The sequence below is a fragment of the Bos indicus genome, chromosome 15, assembly GCF_029378745.1.
Source record: "Bos indicus isolate NIAB-ARS_2022 breed Sahiwal x Tharparkar chromosome 15, NIAB-ARS_B.indTharparkar_mat_pri_1.0, whole genome shotgun sequence".
NCBI classification, from domain to species: Eukaryota; Metazoa; Chordata; class Mammalia; order Artiodactyla; family Bovidae; genus Bos; species Bos indicus.
The window spans coordinates 77920249-77940932 of NC_091774.1; the positions used below are offsets into that span (position 1 = coordinate 77920249).

The 20684-nt window shown below is 42.5% G+C and overlaps 1 protein-coding gene across 1 annotated transcript; it reads right to left on the minus strand.

Moving 5' to 3' along the window:
- Positions 1-1756: 1756 nt before the first annotated feature.
- On the minus strand, positions 1757-20348 carry MTCH2 (mitochondrial carrier 2). The gene is made up of 13 exons (XM_019975301.2): positions 20126-20348; positions 17516-17600; positions 17255-17361; positions 11712-11738; positions 11455-11517; positions 9909-9966; positions 9606-9657; positions 8421-8480; positions 7162-7255; positions 6174-6221; positions 5308-5375; positions 3803-3878; positions 1757-1967 (listed from the first exon to the last, which is right to left on the minus strand). The coding sequence occupies exons 1-13, from the start codon at positions 20210-20212 to the stop codon at positions 1881-1883; spliced, it is 912 nt and encodes a 303-aa protein (XP_019830860.2). The 5' UTR covers positions 20213-20348; the 3' UTR covers positions 1757-1880.
- Positions 20349-20684: the final 336 nt, after the last annotated feature.

Genomic DNA, 20684 nt, shown 5'->3' on the forward strand with positions numbered 1-20684 from the left:
AAGTACAGCCCACAAGATAACGCTTATCTGGGTTTACATGATTTACATTATGAGTCACTTCATTTTTTGTGTGTCTCTTAAAAGTACCTACATACCTGCATTTACCAGCCCCAGAATAAACTTCTGAGTATGTTAATGGCTTATAAAATTTCATGGAGGACCACAAATGTAGTCCTCTTGCCTGAAAAATCCCATGGACAGAGGAGCCTGGAGGGGCTACAGTCCACGGGGTCACAGAGAGTTGGACGCAACCGAACAATAAGCACAGGTGTAGTACCCTTATGGGACCGACAGCCTGGATGCAGTGAGCTGGATCGGCCAGTGTGCTGACTAATCCCAGGCCTTGGTGAAATTTTTCCACAGCCCAACTTTCAAAGGCAAAACCGGAGCCTTGGCGCCCTCTGGTGGCAGACTGGTTCTCATAGTCAGACAGGCTCCCCAACTAGGCAGGCGTGTGTGAAGACAGAAGCCACAGGTCATAAACATGGCAGTTTCCTAGATCATCTTTACTTGAAGATTTTTTTTGGGGAAAAAAAAAGTAGGTAATGCAAAACATTTTTATATTAAAACAAATGCAGATAATATTGAATATAAAATTTACATTGCTTTTTGAGACAAAGAGACATCAAAGACATTTCAAGGTAAGCTACTCACGAGCTTCAGGCTATACTCTTAAACTCGGCGTGTGGGGGCGAGGAGAGGAGACCCTGCATGCTCAGTCTAACACTGTGGGTGCTGCTGCTTTGACGGGAAGTAGAGAATTCTTCTGAGAAACAGCAAATGACGCGTTTACTCATTTGGCAACAACCCAGTGGATTATAAGTAAAACCAAATGCTTTCTCATTTTAAGAGCATTTTAACCTGCTTGGAAAAGGCCTGAGTAAAATAAGAGCTTTATGTTTGAGTGGATATTTATTTCCTTCTAAAATGATTTTTCCCCTACTATGAATGTTAACATGCCTAACTGAGGGTATGACATGCGAGCTGGTCAGTAGTCTAAGAACCCTATGGATGTAAGTCTGCACCATCAGACGTGAGGTTACAAGTACACCTTCCAAGGGTGTCATGAGGAATGGAAAACAAACTGCTCACCTTCTGCAAGGACAAAATGCGAACAAAACAAAAACCGAAGAACAAGAGATTACATGCAGTTAGAACTGTATAATGATGTAATTTAGGGACTGGCAAGGCTAATGCTACAGTATTTGCTTTTCATACTTCATATGACAATAAGAACCTCTGTGAGGGGTGAAAAAGGAGACATTACACTTCCTTTCCAAATCCTGCTTTTTCTCTGTAACTGTCCTTTTTTCTTGTTGTTGGCAACACAATTTCTTGCTTTGCAATAACAGCGTGCAGATTTTCTAGGGTAGGTTAGGCGTGTATTGTCCTTTCTGTGAGGTATGAGAGCCAGGCTTAGTTGAATGTGCTAAGAAGAATATGCTGGGAGGCAGGTTCCAGTGGATGCCGCTGAGTTTTAAGGTCTACCGAAGAAAAGGTAGTTTATGACTTCCCATATCATTTGCCTTATTCATTTTCTTAACTTTTGCATTTTCTTTCTTCATGGGACTGTACTCTCTTCATTTTACAAAACCTTAAATTGAGACTCAAATTGCATGACAACTTGCCGGTACCTTTAGGTAAATGCAACTTCTGAAGTAAAATAACCTGGGGTTAAAATGTCCCATTTCAGGGGGAGTATCAGTGGTAAATCATGTGCTGGGAAAAAGAACAAAAAAGGCAGACACCAAACACCTCCATTTTCCCAAGATTAAATGATTATTAAAAAAAGCGCGCCACACTGTATAGAAATCAACATTCTCTCCCATAATTCTGTGCGTCTGGGACTATAGAAATGTCACTGTCCCTGCCCCACATCTTCAAATCAACATTCTCAGGTCACAACAGTAGGTCTTCCCAAAGGGGACCTTCCGGAAAAACAAGCTATTTCCTCGGCTCATATTTCCCTGAAAGAAAAATAAAATAAATACAAATAAAGTCTAGTGTGAAAATGAGGTCAGCTAGTCCAAAGCAGCAAAGACATCCAACTGGACGTATTTCTGAGAAACGAAATGATGAAAACGACCAGACTGTCTATCACCATCACAGTGCAGATGTCGCTGCGCTATGGGGCAGCGACGTGTCATCTCCGACGCAAGCTGAGCCTCTGTGGAACTACCTACCATTTGACACGTGGATAAAGGCAAGTATTTCTTATCTAGACAGATGTTCCCAGTCCAGATTCTGGCTCTGCTATGTGCTAGTTAGCTGGGCTATCAAGTGTGTTAACTCATACCAAGTGTCGTGAACAGTCCTAACACGTAGCAAGCGCCAGCTTTTATTTGTATTTTGTTTTTTGGCTGCACGCATGTGGAATCTTAGTTCCCTGATCAGGGTTGGAGCTCGTGCTCCTTGCAGTAAAAGTGCGGAGTCAACCTCTGGACCACTGAGGAAGTCCCCATGTCAGCTTTTATTTGTTTTGAACCGAACGGTCAGATCTCTAGGGAGTACTTATAAAATCTTATAATTAAAGTAGTCATGTTGTGAGTTTAATTGAGCAGACTTAAGTGAGACAGCCTGTTCATAGATCCTGCTCTCCCAAATACAAGCTGTGTGATTGTGGGTTATGCAATTGGCATTATTTAACTGTTCAAAGTCCCAGTTTCTTCATATGTGAGGCGGAACAGTAAAGTACAGTATCTCTCCTCACAAGGTTACTTTGAGGGTTGCATGAGCTGAAACATGGAGAACTCTTAGCATGATGCCTCGTATACAGTGAATGATCAATTAACATTTGCTGTTGTCTTAAGCACTTAAAGGTTCAACTGTAAAGTGTCTGATACCCTAATAATTTTCTGTTTAGTTTCTTTCTATAGCAGAGTTGAATGTTCACATTAGGTCTGTCTGGCAACCATCCAAGTGTCCTGGCCTGGGTTCACAGAGGGGTTTGTTGGGTCCACTGAGCAAAAGCCCCCCAGCTTAGGCCTCTGCATTCCGAGTTCAGGCTGGGAAGCCTGAGCCCCGTGAACAAAGGCCTTTCTCATCGGTGTCTCCAGCGCTCTAATAGCGTGCAACAAAGAGCTTCCTCATAGGCCTTCCTCCACAGTCCTCTACAAAGTGTTTCCCACTCAAAAACAGCTTTCAACTGATGGCCACTCTAAGCGATTCCATGTTAAATTTAGCGCTCAGCCACTCATTATTTTGGTTCCTATTAAAGCTCTGCCTAGACTGATCAAGAATTTTTGGTTGGAGATGACCTACCCCATAGCAAAAGCAAACAATACACCGGAATCTGGACGCCGCATGGACTAACGTGACTGCAGAAGAGAGCAGTTCTGCTGACACCACTGTGACAATGTTGTAAACAAACAACTATTGCTCAGCTTCTCTAAATATATTAGAAAATACATTTCAGAATATATTCTGACAAGTTACAAGAAGATGAGGTTGGAAAAAGTAATCTGAAATCGAGGGTATCATTTTAATAACCAGAATAACTGACTGCCCAGACCTTATTTGTAATTTGAATGTAACCACTCAAACGGGTTCCAGATCACATCCAGGAATTCTTCCTTCTTTACCTCTCCTGATGATTTCTAAGCAGCATATTTTACAGCTATGCCAGAGCGACATATGGACCACTGAAAAGGATACATTTAACTGGTAACTAAAGGATAACCTATAAGAATTAACCTGGGATCCCAGAAACTTTTAAGAAAACAAGCAAAAAAACCCCACAAAATACGAAGAGGGGAGAAGGAGAGAGGGAGGGAGGAAGAGAGAGAGAATGAGAGAGAAGTACCTCTTTCTGTAGCATGCACCAGCAATCTATCCAAGAAGAATATATTGGGGCATAGGGAGGGCATCCACCAGCAAGCCTGAAATAGAAAAAGGGATTAGTTACCGAAGTCAATATTTATAAAACATTCTCTCAAGAGCTCAATAGATCTTGGTCAAAATATTCTGCCTGGAAGGTTCCCTGAGAAGCAATTTTAGCGGTTCTATAGAAACAAATTCTGTTGGCACAGGGGAAAGACTGAGCATCCAAAACAGACCCCACTTTCTTACATTTAGGTTTTGAATCAACACATAAAGAGAAACTTTAGTTATGTATTTTCTAAAACATCTAGGTTTTAATTAGTGGACAAATGAAATTCTAGAACATAGTAATTATATGACTAAAGAGCTGAGAAAGGGAATTTAAAACTATGTGGTGTTCAAAAGACTCCAAATATAACAATGGATAGCGGTGTGAAACTGTGGTGACTACACGCTCTTACTCAGGCATAACTCCCGCCCACGTCTTCTCTGAAAGTGAAAGTTAGGCACTTAGTGGTGTCTGACTCTTTGTGACCCCATGGACTACAGTCCACCAGGCTCCTCTGTCCATGGAATTCTCCAGGTAAGAATACTGGAGTGGGTTCCATTTCCTTCTCTAGGGGATCTTCTCGACCCAGGGATCAAACCCAGGTCTCCGGCATTATGGGCAGATGCTTTACCGACTGAGCCATCAGGGAAGCCACTCACTTCTCTAAAAAACCTGCAAATACCACCACCACACTTAACTCATCCTTCAAGCCTGCGCTGGGCTACAACGCGGCAGCCGATCGCAAATCACAGAACAAACACAATATGGTAACTGCTCACAACTCTCCATAGCTATCACCTGGATACCTTGTCTGAAAACAGTGACATGTCTAATGGCGTGCTGTGACGGGTACCCTAGTGGAACAGAATTAAATCACGAGGTTAAAACTTCTGTCCAACCTGGCAGTCACCTGGCATCTGGAAATCAATGGTGTCCATCCCCACCCTCGGCCCTCCTTCCCAATCAATACATGAAAGGTCAAGAAACTTTTCATTTTCAACCAAATTTTCTACTTTTCTAACTTCAAAACACTTTTTCCATGAAGCCCTGATGCAAAACAGGTACAGGTTGTCATTCAATCCCTAACATACCTTTCATAATGTTCGTAAGAGAGGATAAGGATTAATATAAAGCAAAGATGTGAGAGTGATCATTATTCCACTATTTTCAGAAAAGAACCTAGACTACTGACAAGTACATACTATTTATAAGTACTTAAGGAATATTATTTGTGCCCTTCTCTATTTCAAAACAGGCTCTGAAGAGACTGCTTATAATACAAACTGATGGCACTGCTGGCGCATGGGGCAGACGGGAAAAATCAGGAAATCTACTCATAGCATCACCTGTGCTCATCCTCGCCAAATTCTACCAGGACTGCTCTGCCTGTCAGGCATACAGGCAGCCAATTACTAGGATAAGAAATGCAAGGCACTTACCCACAGTTGTTGACAGCCATAAGATTAGAGACAAGCACAAAGGGATAGGTCAACATACTGGCAAAAAACTGTAAGGAGGAAAAAGCAGCTCAGTTATTAAGTCATGCCTGGCCTCTCTCATGTCCCTCCTTCTCAGCCTTAGCCCTAGTGCCGCTATGCTCAAATGTGCCATACTGCTTTTGCCTTCTCTGTATCCCCGGTCAAGACTAAAGTACACATTCTGGAGTCTGGAGATGTTTCTCCCCTTACCCTGCAACCTTTTCACCAAAGGTCAGAAGACTTCTCTTATTCTGTGACTGAGCCTCATTCACATACAACTGAACTTCAACATTTAAAACTAAGTACAATAAGCATTTCAAAACAGCCCTGAAAAAACAAGAGAACACAAACATCTTTCCAAAGACAATGGAAGCTACTCCAAAAGTCAGCCACTGCAAGACTCCACGTAAGTAAAGAGACTGAAGCCTTCAGTATTCGTCCAGCAGGACACAGGAGGGGGCAGGGGCAGATCTGTGTTGGCAAACGCCCGCTGACCCCTCTGGAAGTTGACCAGCACCAAACCACGGGAGTTTGTTACTTCTGCCACTGTGATGCAGGGACTCTGGGTTGTTCCTACCTCTGACCAAAAAACAATAATGACACATTCCAAATTTCAAAGAAAACAAAACTACTCCTCAAAGGTTAAGAGGATGTTTATTTATTTATTTTAAATTTTATTTATTTATTTGGCTGCTCTGGGTCTTAGTTGTAGCATGTGGGATCTAGCTCCCCGACCAGGGATCGAACCTGGGCCCCCTGCACTGGGAGCTCAGAGTCTTAGCCACTGGACCACCAGGGAAGTCCCAAGAGGATGTTTAAAAACTTACTCCTGTGACAGCTTGGGAATAGCTCTTCATTTCATTCATGGTGGAAACCTATAACAGGAAGAAAGCCTTTATTAGAACGAGTGAGAAAATTAAGCTGGTATTAATAGCTAATTGTCCTCCCCGTATCAAAACAGTCTATTTTTGAATTCAAGTTCTTTGACAACCTGAAAATTAATTTACAGGATGAAAACATAAAAGACTGGCTAGGAGCATAAAAAGGCAGTGGTCAAAATGATCACCTTGACTCAACATTAACAGGCAAGTTCATATAAGACTAGGATGGCTTCCAGGAACTAATATAATGGCCTCAGGATTTCAAAAGCACCAGGAAGTGAGACTGGAAATCTTTGCCCGGGTCCTAGAAATACAACCCCCGGAAACCACGTTGATGGTACTCTTAGGGCCAAGTCACTCCTTCTGTATACACCCAGCTGTATCCCAGATGCTGTGGGGAAGATCAGTCTCTACTCAAGTAACCAAGCACATGGATTTCTGGTCCTACCTCTGGCCTGGGTGTGTTCTCGTTTCCACCATGCTATGGAACTCTCTTGGGTTCAAAGAGGTCTACAGCTGCTGAGGCTGCAGAAACATGACTTTTAGGGAAAGCTGATTCTCAAACCCCCGGCCCAGGCTGAAGTTTCCAGAAAGCCCAATGTAAGAGTCCCCTGAGCACTTCCAATTAGATGAAACCCCTGAATATACGATAGAACTGTCCTGCTTCATGGTGTCCTCTAACATTAGGCATCAACAAAGAAGCAATCTCCTTGCAGACGCTTAGGCTCACCCTGCCAAACCCTTTCCAGGTGCCTCTCTCTGAGGTAAGCAGCGTAGATCATTCCATTACCCTCTGAAAATCTGACCGTTAATATTTAGCTATATAATGGTGAGTCTCATATCACCAACTGCCATCTTACTGTAAAGCTAACCTAGCTGCCAGGCGGGGACCGTGCAGTCAGCACCAGCACATCTCATCAGGAGCCCAACCTACCCCACTATCCAGAGCGTAGGTATTGACGAGGTAGGCCAGCGAGTTACAAAGCCACAAGGAGATGATGTCACCGAGCAGGCGAGGGATAAGGCCCCTGCGTGAGGAAGCAACAAAGACGAGAGCCAAGAGGTGTGATCATTTGGAAAGTAATTCACTCATTTATATTTACTTATATAAGTCATACAAGAATTCATTTATCCTTCAATTAAAAAATAAACAAATAAAGATTTTAAAACATTCTAGAGAACTGAAAGGAACCGAATACCAGAACGTAACCAGTTCATTCTAATTAACACAATTGTTCTTGAAGCTAATCTCTAATGACTTGTATTCTCATTTTTAAAGTGAGAATTTTAAAGGCTACATCCCTCTGAGCTATGGCCAATGGCTCAACTTATTATTAATAACTATAATCAGGGAGGCAAATAATTTGCCTACTTCAGAGAAGAGACTTAACTATGATTATTGTTAGACTACTTGATATACAAATTTGGCCATGCAAAAGATGAGAAAATGACAAAGTGAAAACGGCCCAAACGTGGACACAGGTGAGAGGCATCAGAAGACACATTTCCAGGGCCTAGGTACGCTAGGTGAGGCCGTGTGGAGCACCGGGACAAAGGTTACCTCAGACTGAAGACCAAGGATTAAATGCCATTCTACCACTTATCAGCAAATGAACTTCCCAGAGCATCAGTTTTGTTTTTGTTAATCTCTAAAATGAGAATAACAGCTATCTTGTCTATTTCCCAGAATATTTATGATACTCAAACAAAAATCAACGATGTGGAAACACTGAAAATCAAAAAGGACCATTTAGCTAATAATGCAGTTTTTGTCATTAACAGAACTAAGGTAGTAGCCTAAGTTCTTCTAAAGTAAATTCAAGGGAATGAACACAGTGCACATACCCTGAGGATAAGAAAGACACCCATTAGATACCTCTCCATTTTTCCAAAATGAACTTTCCTCATTTCATCAACTATATAGCAACTGAGAACTTATTATGACAGTAGAGACTTGGAATGAATTTATTACTTAAAAAAACCCTCTCCTTTCAACCATTTCAGATGTGCAGAGCAAAAGTTTGGGATCTCTTACAAGAGCATTTAAGTCAGAGGGGCCAAAACAGAGTTTAACATGAAATAAACCAAAAGAGTACATTTTCCCTGAGGCTGAAACAAGGAGTCATGTCCTCATTCTCATTAAAGTGTCCTTCTCACACAAAAATCACATCCACAAATCAGTAATTTACTCACGCAAAAAATCCTAGGATGCCCTCTTCCCGATAGATTGTTGCTATGGAGTCACAAAGTCCACTAGGTTTAGAAGGAGGAAAGGTAAAATACATTCAGATTACAAGGTTCAACCGCCACTTTGGACAAGGTTATACCCCCACCCACCTCCCCTTTCTACCTCCCGCATTCCGCAAAGACAGATGAATTCAGAAACAGAAGGGGAGATACTGCTTATGGCAGAAAGTGAAAGATACCCTTATGGCAGAAAGTGAAGAGGAACTAAAAAGCCTCTTGATGAAAGTGAAAGAGGAGAGTGAAAAAGTTGGCTTAAAGCTCAACATTCAGAAAACGAAGATCATGGCATCTGGTCCCATCACTTCATGGAAATAGATGGGGAAACAGTGGAAACAGTGTCAGACTTTATTTTTGGGGCTCCAAAATCACTGCAAATGGTAATTGCAGCCATGAAATTAAAAGACGCTTACTCCTTGGAAGGAAAGTTATGACCAACCTAGATAGCATATTCAAAAGCAGAGACATTACTTTGCCAACAAAGGTCCGTCTAGTCAAGGCTATGGTTTTTCCTGTGGTCATGTATGGATGTGAGAGTTGGACTGTGAAGAAGGCCGAACACCGAAGAATTGATGCTTTTGAACTGTAGTGTTGAAGAGGACTCTTGAGGGTCCCTTGGACTGCAAGGAGATCCAACCAGTCCATTCTAAAGGAGATCAGTCCTAAGTGTTCTTTGGAAGGAATGATGCTGAAGCTGAAACTCCAGTACTTTGGCCACCTCATGCGAAGAGTTGACTCACTGGAAAAGACTCTGATGCTGGGAGGGATTGGAGGCAGGAGGAGAAGGGGACGACAGAGGATGAGATGGCTGGATGGCATCACTGACTCGATGGACGTGAGTCTCAGTGAATTCCAGGAGTTGGTGATGGACAGGGAGGCCTGGCGTGCTGCGATTCATGGGGTCGCAAAGAGTCGGACACGACTGAGCGACTGAATTGAACTGAACTGAAGAGTATAGTCACATGGGTATAGTCACATTCAGGATGAATTCTGGCTTCAGTGGTTGTGTGTGTCTGTGTAGGTCAAATGATATAAGATATATGCATTTGCTTTGCAAGCTCTAAGGCATCACAGACATGTAAAGTATTTGGCATTAACAGATCTCCTTGAAGACTTGAAAAGAGAAACACTTACCAGTACTTGGATTCTCTGCCAATGAATTGTACCATAGATCTCAGAGTGATCACTAAAGAATACAGAGGAAAGATTTTTAACCTACCTCCAGGTAAATTTTAATAGCCCTGAAAACAAGTTTTGCCCACCTAAAGACACTTTTGGTATCTGGATAAACTGGATAAAAACCAAAACAAGCAAACCAAAAACACACAGGCAAGGCACTTTAGTGAACTCTCATGTCAACCTATGGAAGTAGACAGGAGAGATCATGATACAGAGAGAGATAAAGAGTCGAATTTCAGTTGTCCACTGCAGACCTACCGTGGAAGGGATGTGTGATGAGGGTAGCAGCAGAACGAGCCATCATCTCCCGAGTTGTCTAGAAACAATCAGCACACACACTTGTGAAATCTGAATAAATGACATTTAAATTCCTGCACGAAGTCACTTTCTTACTGAAGAGTAAGAAAGTGGGTGACATAGCACTCCTGAGTCAGGATGAGCAGCCCGAATAGGATGCAATATGATACAGTATCATTCTGGCACAGCTTTCACTCAGGGATTTCAACGTTATGTCTCAAAACGTCTCTGTAAAGCAGATTTCTATTATCATCTCAAAAAAAACAAAAGCAAAGAAACAGGTAAAGGGACTTTCCTGGCGGTCTGTGCTTGAAATGCAGGAGGTGTGGTAGCCTAGCTGGGATAAAACTATGAGGACTGTATTTAGATTATTAACTGGATCTCTCATTGTGAGTGATTTCAGAGACTCTGATATCTGCACTAGGCAAATGTCAGGCTCTATTTAATCTACACCAACAGCTTGAGGACAGCAGAACAACTTTGGTTTGGTTTTTTAACCACAACCCTATAACTAACTGCGCAGTGTCCTGGAGCTCCTATATTTATCCCAGTTTATCTTTCTTATCCAGGATTCTGTAAAGAGGTTAGTAAAAAAAATTCAACCATAACACCTGGAGGTAGGCTGTAAATACAGAAGGTCTGTCGTTCATTTTTGCACTTACTTAAGAGATCCCTCACCTCCACTCTATTGGTAGTTCTAAGAGCCACAGGATGAACTCAAGGAAGTTCAGAAAATATAAGACACATATTAATTAATACACGTATCTCTGTGTTCCTTGCTCAGTCACTACTCAGTTGTGTTTGACTCTTTGTGACCCCAAGGACTGTAGCCCAGCAGGCTCCTCTGTCCATGGGATTTCCCAGGCAAGAATACTGGAGTGGGTTGCCATTTCCTTCTCCAGAGGATCTTTCCGACCCAGGGATCGAACCCAAATCTCTTGAGACTCCAGCACTGGCAGATGGATTCTCTACCACTGTGCCATCCAGAAAGCCACAATATTATGTTTTTGAAGGCAGCTTTTACTGAAAATCATGACCTTACTATAGACAATTAGATAATATCAAGACTAAGAAATAAAAAAGAGTATTATTAAGTTAGGCGTGCAACCAACTCCAATGGCAGAAGACAGGGGTGGGAAATGAATGATGAGGGCATTTCAAAGTCAGAATAATGTTGTAAAAGCATTTCTAGATATATAACGTCCAACACACGCAGGGCCTCGGCTACTATATGTTAATACTGTTGGGCCAGAGATTTTCAACTCTAAGAAGTTTCAATAGAAACCTCTTCAACATTAAAGAGGAAATGAGTGGGAAAAATATGTTTCCTTGAAATGCATCTATTCCAAACAGCAAGCAATGCATTCTTCTTTCTATTCTGCATGCAGTAAAGCCCGTATTAAATCGAAGGTTTAATTTCCCTTGGAACACTGAACATACAGGCCTGATGATCCTGATTCCATAACTGCCACTCCACTCTGATTTAGAGAGATCATAATCATCTCACCTCTTTGATAACCCGGTCAAAGGAAGATGAGACTTCTTTCTGTACATTTCCAGATCCTGACTCCTGGAAATCAAAATAAAAGATCGCTATTGTGATGGTTTTCAACAGAACTGGTCAAACCGGTGGCCACCCTGTATAAAAACATTGTCCACGATGAAAGGAAAGCTGACTGCTTGTCCCTCTTCCTAAAGAGGACAACGAGCAGCAGCGGCTTGTGGGGAAAACGGGCTCAAGCGTACACACTGGCTTCAACATACCTCAGCCTTGTCACACTCCTGGTAATGCTACAAAGGAAGAGAAAGGAAGAGGATGATTAGGTCTATCATAGTGTCACTGAGACAGGACATAAAAGGAAAACCCTATTGATTGGCAGAAATTAAAATGGTTGCTTTTTGGGGGTGGGTGGGGCTATAAATTTCCCATTAACTTCTATTTCTAATTAACACTTGGAAATATTAACATTAACAAGTGTCTTTAAGATGATCCTGTTGCTAAGTTTAACATACTGATTGGGCAACTCACAAAAACTCATATCTAGAAAGAAAAAGGAGGGACTTCCCAGGTGGTCCAGTTGTTAAGACCTGGGTCCTGATCAGGTCTTAGATCCTCCCGCTCCAACTAAGAGCTCGCACGCTGCAAGTAAAAGATCTCACAGGCCGCAACTAAGACCAGGTGCAGCCAAATAAATTAAATATTAAAAAAGAAGAAAAAGGAAAACAAAACAAAACTCCAAGAGCGTTATTTACTAAACACACACTAACAAAATAAACCGGTAAAAACAGTGCTTCCCAGGTGGCGCTGGTAGTAAGGAATCTGCCTGTCAGTTCAGGACACGTAAGAGACACAGTTTGCTCCCTGAGTCAGGAAGATCCACTGGAGGAGGGCACGGCAACCCACCCCCAATGTTCTTATCTGGAGAACCCCAGGGACAGGGGTGTCTGACAGGCTACAGTCCATGTGGTCGCAAAGAATCAGACACAAGTGAAATAACTTCGTACATACTCAGAGGACTAAGGCCACAGAAAAAGCCTCAGGACTTTTTCACGGGAAAACTCAGGTCCAATACCAAATTAGGGCAAGATGCTTTCCTTCCCTACAAAGAACAGAGAATTGGTACTAAGCCTGAATAGCTAAACCTGCCTCTCTTTTCCTTTTGAATTTGACTGTTTCTGAGCCAAACAAGAAAGAAGATGCTTTCTTAATTCTGGCAAAGATACATGAAACTGCCAGAGCTTAGGCTGCATTGGAAGAGAAAATATTATTTGTGGGATATTTCAGAAATAGAAGATGGGCTAGGTGAAATATAAGAACCAGACAACTGACTTCCCAGACATAGTGAGGTTTAAAAAATAGACAACACTTGTCTTTTGCAAAAAGAACTGCGTTTCTTAAAAAGAAAATCAGAGGGAAGAGGACAAACATCACAAAGTGAAATGATGGTTTTTGGCCAAATTCCAGATCTTTGGCCAGAAATTAATTCTAACAGTTTCAGGCATCTTTAAAAATTCTCACTAATTTCTAGGCTTTGGTTTTCACTGATAATAAAATTTTCAACAGTCTCTTCTACATTATCCTGAACAGATTTCAATTTAATTCTTGTTCAGATATACAGAACTCAAGTTCCAAAGAATAGCAAGAAAAGATAAGAAAGCCTTCCACAGCGATCAATGCAAATAAATAGAGGAAAACAACACAATGGGAAAGACCAGAGATCTCGTCAAGAAAATTAGAGATACCAAGGGAACATTTCATGCAAAGATGGGCTCGATAAAGGACAGAAATGGTATGGACCTAACAGAAGCAGAAGATATTAAGAAGAGGTGGCAAGAATACACAGAAGAACTGTACAAAAAAGATCTTCATGACCCAGATAATCACAATGGTATGATCACTCACCTAGAGCCAGACATCCTGGAATGCAAAGTCAAGAGAGACTTAGGAAGCATCACTACAAACAAAGCTAGTGGAGGTGGATGGAATTACAGCTGAGCTATTTCAATTCCTAAAAGATAATGCTGTGAAAGGGCTGCACTCAATATGCCAGCAAATTTGGAAAACTCAGCAGTGGCCACAGGACTGGAAAAGGTCAGTTTCCATTCCAATCCCAAAGAAAGGCAATGCCAAAGAATGCTCAAACTACCACACAATTGCACTCATCTCACATGCTAGTAAAGTAATGCTCAAAATTCTCCAAGCCAGGCTTCAGCAATATGTGAACCATGAACTTCCAGATGTTCAAGCTGGATTTAGAAAAGGCAGAGGAACCAGAGATCAAATTGCCAACATCCACTGGATCATCAAAAAAGCAAGAGAGTACCAGAAAAACATCTATTTCTGCTTGATTGACTATGCCAAAGCCTTTGCCTGTGTGGATCACAATAAACTGTGGAGAATTCTTCAAGAGATGGGAATACCAGACCACCTGACCTGCCTCTTGAGAAACCTATATGCAGGTCAGGAAGCAACAGTTAGAACTGGACATGGAACAACAGACTGGTTCCAAATAGGAAAAGGAGTACGTCAAGGCTGTATATTGTCATCCTGCTTATTTAACTTAAACGCAGAGTACATCATGAGAAACGCTGGGCTGGAAGAAGCACAAGCTGGAATCAAGATTGCCGGGAGAAATATTAATAACCTCAGATATGCAGATACCACCACCCTTATGGCAGAAAGTGAAGAGGAACTAAAATGCATCTCAATGAAAGTGAAAGCGGAGACTGAAAAAGTTGGCTTAAAGCTCAACATTCAGAAAACAAAGATCATGGCATCTGGTCCCATCACTTCACGGGAAATAGATAGGGAAACAATGTCAGACTTTATTTTTTTGGACTCCAAAATCACTGCAGATGGTGACTGCAGCCATGAAATTAAAAGACGCTTACTCCTTAGAAGGAAAGTTATGACCAATCTAGATAGCATATTCAAAAGCAGAGACATTACTTTGCCAACAAAGGTCTGTCTAGTCAAGGCTATGGTTTTTCCAGTGGTCATGTATGGATGTGAGAGTTGGACTGTGAAGTAAGCTGAGTGCCAAAAAATTGATGCTTTTGAACTGTGGTGTTGGAGAAGACTCTTTCGAGTCCCTTGGACTGCAAGGAGATCCAACCAGTCCATCGTGAAGGAGATCAGCGCTGGGATTTCTATGGAGGGAATGATGCTGAAGCTGAAACTCCAGTACTTTGGCCACCTCATGTGAACAGTTGACTCACTGGAAAAGACTCTGATGCTGGGAGGGATTGGGGGCAGGAGGAGAAGGGGACAATAGAGGATGAGATGGCTGGATGGCATCACTGACTCAATGGATGTGAGTCTGAGTGAACTCCGGGAGTTGGTGATGGACAGGGAGGCCTGGCATGCTGCGATTCATGGGGTCGCAAGGAGTTGGACACGACTGAGTAACTGAACTGAACTGAACAAAGTCTAAAACAGTCTTGTCAATCCTAAATTGGTCTTTCTTCTTGACTGTGTAAACTGCTTTTGATTCTAAGTGTAGTACCAAGACCCTGTTCTATTTCACTTGGCTACATGTGAACACATATTCCAGGTACCTGGCTACCTCATGTTTGTCTTACTTTTCCTTTACATAAAGGAACTTGAGTAATTCAAGAGTAATTACAAGAGTAATTTCACTCTTGCTCTAAAACTACACATTAACCTCTTTGAACTAGATGACAACTGTTTTCCTACATGAAAACTTCCCTGGAGGTCCAGTGGTGACGACTCTGAGCTTCCACTGCAAGAGGCATGCATTTTTCCTGGTTGGAGAACTATGATTCCACATGGTGTCTGCAGCATAGATTGAAAAAAAAATCTAAACCTCACTTGGGTAACAGCAACACTTTCACTGCGTCAGATAATGGTGTGGCTGGAAAATAGAGTAGTAATGCAGGCCCCAAAATATCAGCCCATTAACACTCCATCATTCTGACCCACGTCAAAGTCACTCAGCTGTGTCCAACTCTTTGCGACCCCATGGACTATGCAGTGCATGGAATTCTCCAGGCCAGAATAATGGAATCCCATTTTGGGTGACCCTGACCCAAGGGCCACCCAAAATAGTGGCTCATCAGTCCACAGGCATGATGACAAGAGTAAGTATAATGAGTAACAAAACAGCTTCCACAAGAGGAACTGACTGGAAAACCTCTGCAAATCAACTCAACAAAGTCTGAAGAGGATTTAAAACCTAAGCTAATCAGGTCATGAAACTGCAACCAAATCATGATGTGCTCATCAAATGATAACACATTCTTACCCAGTAGAACTGGGGCACTGTAAAAGCTACTTTAAAAAGTGCCTGGAGGACTGCACCGAGTAGTGCTTGAAATAAACGGTTTGCAAACATTGGGAATGTAACACATTGGATATATAGATTGAAAATACTACATAGATTGGGTTAGCAAATACTGCTACACTTTTAAGAACTAGAGCACAGAAGGTAATATAGCTTTGGCGCCAGTGGGAGACAGAATAATGAACAAGAAAACCTATAAGTTTTATATTCTCAACCCTACTCATACTGAACAACCTTCCCACGAACTGTTCTAAATGGTACAGAATTTGTACATGTAACACCTCCACAAATATACCAAGAGGCAATTCTGCTGACCTACACTGTAGCTGGCGCAACTGAGAGACAAGTACAGTCAAAGTATCTAAAGTTAAAAGAAGACAGCAAAGCAGAAGGATAACCATGAAAAAGATCTAACTGTGATGTTTTTAAAAACACTTTATGAGACAACTCAAACACAGAATAATTAAGGAAACGACTCATTACCTCTGTATCACCTACCAAGCTTAAACAGATGTTAACATTTTGACCTTTCTGCTTAAAATTTCTTGGCTTTGTAAAATAAACCACCACAGATACAGCTGAAGTTCCACGCTTCATTTCCTTCCCTCTTCTCAAAAGTACCCATAACCCTTATAGTCAATGCACACACGTGGGTGAGGTTTTCTTAAAAAACAAACATTCAGATTTACGCAGTATAACACAAAAAGAAAGAGTGCACAGAATACAAACGCACAGTGCAACAAAGAATTAAATGGCAAATATCCACACAGCCATGATCCAGATCAGGGAAGATCATTTCCATTACCCTCGCATCCCATGCCTGGTCTCCCTTCCTCTTCCCATAAATAAACACTATCCTGACTTTAACGTTTATCTTAAGTTAAAAAAAAAAAAAAAAGTTTGTCACAGAAAATATTTTACTAGGAGTAACACTAGGAATAAGAGGAAAATAAAATCAGAAATGTATGTTTTAACCAGCTTCCTTCGTCTTTTGAAGAAATAAGATGAGTTATGCATGAATGCTTAGTCTTTAAGTCAAGTTCGACTGCAACCCCTTGGACTGTAGCCTGCCAGACTTCTCTGTCAATGGGATTTTCCAGGCAAGAATACTGGAGCAGGTTGCCATTTCCTTCTCCAGAGGATCTTCCCAACACAGGGATTGAACCTGAGGCTCCTGTCCCATCTCCCCCATTGCAGGCGTATTCTTTACTAATGAAGGAAGCCCCAAGTAAGCTATTCAGGAGCTCAAATAAGTGCACTTAATTTCTGCTCAGAACACCTGGTCCAGAGGAAGCTTGTGTAGATCCAAATCAATTACTTCATCTTAGACAAATTCTCTTTGCTTCCCAGGAAAGAATTAACAACGAGTATTTCAAGTGCATATTTTTCAAGAGGAAGAAAAGCCATGGATATAAATATATCTTCGCAATTGCTCTTAATCAGTAGGACAAACTGTTGTTAAAAGGTAATCTAAATCTATGGAAAGATGGATTTTCTTATTACCTGTAAAACTTTACCATGGACCACAGTTCCAAGGATGCCTGAACACAGTCTTGGAGTTAAGCCTGTGAACAATCCACGCTTCCCATCAATGCTCGCGATGTGCTGAGCTAAGAACACAAATCAGAGATTCACATCCTAGCTGAAAGAAATGGTCACACAGAAATTTCAAGAAAACATGCTTTCTATATATTTTTTTCAGTGACTCCTGCCTATCACATTTGCCAATGTCATCCAATTCTAAATAAATCAAAAGACACTCACCATAACAAAAGAGACCAGGAAGTTGACAGACTTGCCGCCCAAAAATATTTCGTCCTACTGTTGGAGCAAGAGGCTCATATCCCACCTTTGAAAATAAGAGGATATATCAATACCAGGCAACATTCCCAGGAATCCCTGGGTTGCAAGGTCTTGAATAAAGAACAAATTTAGAGTTATAATTTTTAACACAAGTTAAAATGCTGTGTGTTTTCCAAGACAGTAACGAAGTTAGCACCCCTGTCCATTTTTTTTTTGGGGGGGGGGGGGTCTTGTTTTATCTTAAATTCTGGCACGCGGTTAAGACTGGTTTCAATGAACTCCAAGTTTTCTTTCGGTTCACATTCTACAAAAAAAAACAACAACATGTAGCTGAGATAGACTAGTATTAAACTGAAAACAGAATTAGGGAATTTTTGTGTTAAGAAAGCTACAGTTTACTGAGGATGCTCAAAAGTATTTTCTAAAGAAAATCTATGGAGAAGGAAATGGCAACCCACTCCAGTACTCTTGCCTGGAGAATCCCATGGAGGGAGGAGCCTGGTAGGCTACAGTCCATGGGGTCGCAAAGAGTCGGACACGACTGAGCGACTTCACTCACTCACAGCCAAATACATGAAATAAATAAATAAGTATTTAAAGAAATAAAGAAAATCTAGCATTTTTTTTTAAATATTTGGACAAAGTGAGATGACTAAGCCAGTGTCAACTTCATATTTGGCTAACAAGACAAACCATTCACAGGCAAACGCAGATACAGCTTGATAATTCATTTGGGAAACAATTATCAGCTAAATGTATTAAAGGAGCAGACAGTCATGAAAAATCTAATGAAGGCCATTTTAGAGTTAATTTCATCATTTTATCTCTACAATATATTCAGAGTCTTTAGTGCCAAAGAGATCCTTGAGTGAATGAATGCTGTTGGACATGGTCTTGACTCTCTATTGCTGTGATTCTCAACCTATTCAACTCAAGAACTCCGGAAAGGCTCACAGTGCAACTATTTTTAAAACTGAGTATTTGGGAATTTCACCAAAACCCCTGAGACACTTGGCAACACAAGGATGTTGTGCAATCAGGATTAAGGAGTTTCTGAGGCAACAGTTCTGATTGTCACTAGAAAACCTTGCCTCCTGGATAATGACTAGGTAATGGGCTTATACCAGATTTATGGCAAAATGCTTCCATCTCAGATATTATCCAGCTAAAAACGTGCCAATTCTGTTTTAGAGATATCAGAGTACATTTCAAAGATTTGTTCTTTTTGTATTTTTTGGCCACGTTATGCAGCTTAGTTCCCTGATCAGGGGCTGAACCTCGGCCCTTGGTAGTGAAAGCGTGGACCTCCAGAGAATTCCCTTTGTTCTTAATTTAAAAAAATATTTATTTACTTGGCTGTGCCAGGTCTTAGTAGTAGCACTCGGCAATCTCTGTTGTGGCATGCGGGATCCAGCTCCCTGATCAAGGATTCCCCCAAGGGGGGATGGGTGGGGGTCTCCAAGACTTAGCCACTGGACACCAGGGAAGTCCCCCCACTGTTCTTAAATAACTCATTTTACAATAGTTTTTTATTTATAGGTTCTGAATCCACATGGGTCAACTCAGCAACATGTTGTATGAATGAGTATCATAAACTCAAAAGTAAGAAATGGAGCCCTCCCTAATGTCATGCCTATTTTTGACAGAAAGGTGGATGGTGGGGACAGGGCTTCTATCCTTGATACCATGCATGATGTAATGACCTCAACACTCAACAAAAGTTTCAAAAATTAAAGACCTGTCCAGGGAAATTTAGAAAGGCAATTGAAAACACTCCTCAGTTAAAACCTATGAATAGAAAATACCCCTTAAGAATTATTTCACAGAAGATTAGAAACTAATCCATATACTTAAAACTCTCTAACAAAACTTGGGCTGAACTGATGTCTAGCTCTGACAGGTGGGATTTTCACTGTCATGAGCCACATGGGCTGCTGCTGGAGAGCCTCAGTGCGTCCTTCCGAAATTTGACTCAGCAATCACTTCTGAATGAGCTCCTTGTGTTTCTCTGGGTATCTGGTGCTAAAATCTCGAAACAGAAAAGCAGCAATAACAGCAGCCAAAAAAAAAAAAAGAAGAAGAAAAAGAGGAAGCAAAAGCTAATAAAACGTGGGCTCCCCTTAAATCTCAAATTTGTCTTTAACAGATTTCACATCTTGCGTTTGGGGCGGGGGACAAGAGAAGAACGCTCATTTCAGAGGAGCGGAGAGGGGAAAGGTTGGGAAGTCCTTGGCGGCGCCCAGCCAGGATCGACCTCGTGGAAGAGAAAACAAAGTTCAGGGGAGCCACCGGGCAGAGCAGGGCAGGGCAGGGCGGCAGTTGGGCTACCGGGAAAGGAGCGGGCCTCACGGCTCGGCTGAAGGCGAGACCTCGGGAAGGCCCACGGGCAGTGGGAGGTCCGCGGACGACGGGAGTAGTCCCTGCAGGGAAGGAAGGGGCGAGCAGCAAAGAAGGAGCAGCAGCATCCCAGGAGACTGAAGGCCCGGAAGGCTGGAGCCGGTCCTCAGGCGCCCTGGGCAGCGGCCACCGAACAGGGTGCCGAACGGGGGAGGGAATGGCGACGACTCGTACCTGGATGAGCACCTTCACGTACATGAGCGGCTGGGACAGGATGGTGAGACCGGAGCCCAGGAGCACCTGACTGGCCGCGTCCGCCATGATGGCACCCGCGGACGGACAGACAGACCGAGCCACCAAGCGACCGAGCCGGTCCCGGGTCACGTGCCAGGGCCGCCGGCTTCACTGGCCCGCCCGCGGCGCGCGCGCACGCACGCTCCGGAGCGCGCCTCCCGGCTCAGTCCCCGACCACCGCCCCGCCCTCAGAAACGGCAGGCGCTCGCGAGCCGGCGCAGACGTCGGGGCGGGGCTTACGGGCCCGGGCGCACGCGTCAGGTGCTGGGATTCCCCCGCCCTCCGCTAGGAACGGGCCACTTCTCCTGCGCTTGCGCAGGCAGAGAGCTTCCGGGTGGGGAAGAATGGGCGTGGCAATAGGGCCTGACACTTGTCAGCCAAGGCAAGGTCAGAGGAATAAAAGGAATTGTAACAGGATTCTTCGATGTTCTTGCCTCTGAACTTGAGCTTTTGGGATCACCAATGTAAGGTCCAAAGAATATTCAGCGTCAGAATCATA

Excerpts from the sequence above, each read along its gene's own strand:
- MTCH2 (XM_019975301.2), bottom strand. The coding sequence starts at position 20,212 with ATGGCGGACGCGGCCAGTCAGGTGCTCCTGGGCTCCGGTCTCACCATC. Across the intron at positions 17,601-20,125 it reads ACGTGAAGGTGCTCATCCAG|GTGGGATATGAGCCTCTTGC; the intron begins GTACGAGTCGTC and ends TTATTTTCAAAG. Across the intron at positions 9,967-11,454 it reads TTGACCGGGTTATCAAAGAG|ACAACTCGGGAGATGATGGC; the intron begins GTGAGATGATTA and ends GATTGTTTCTAG.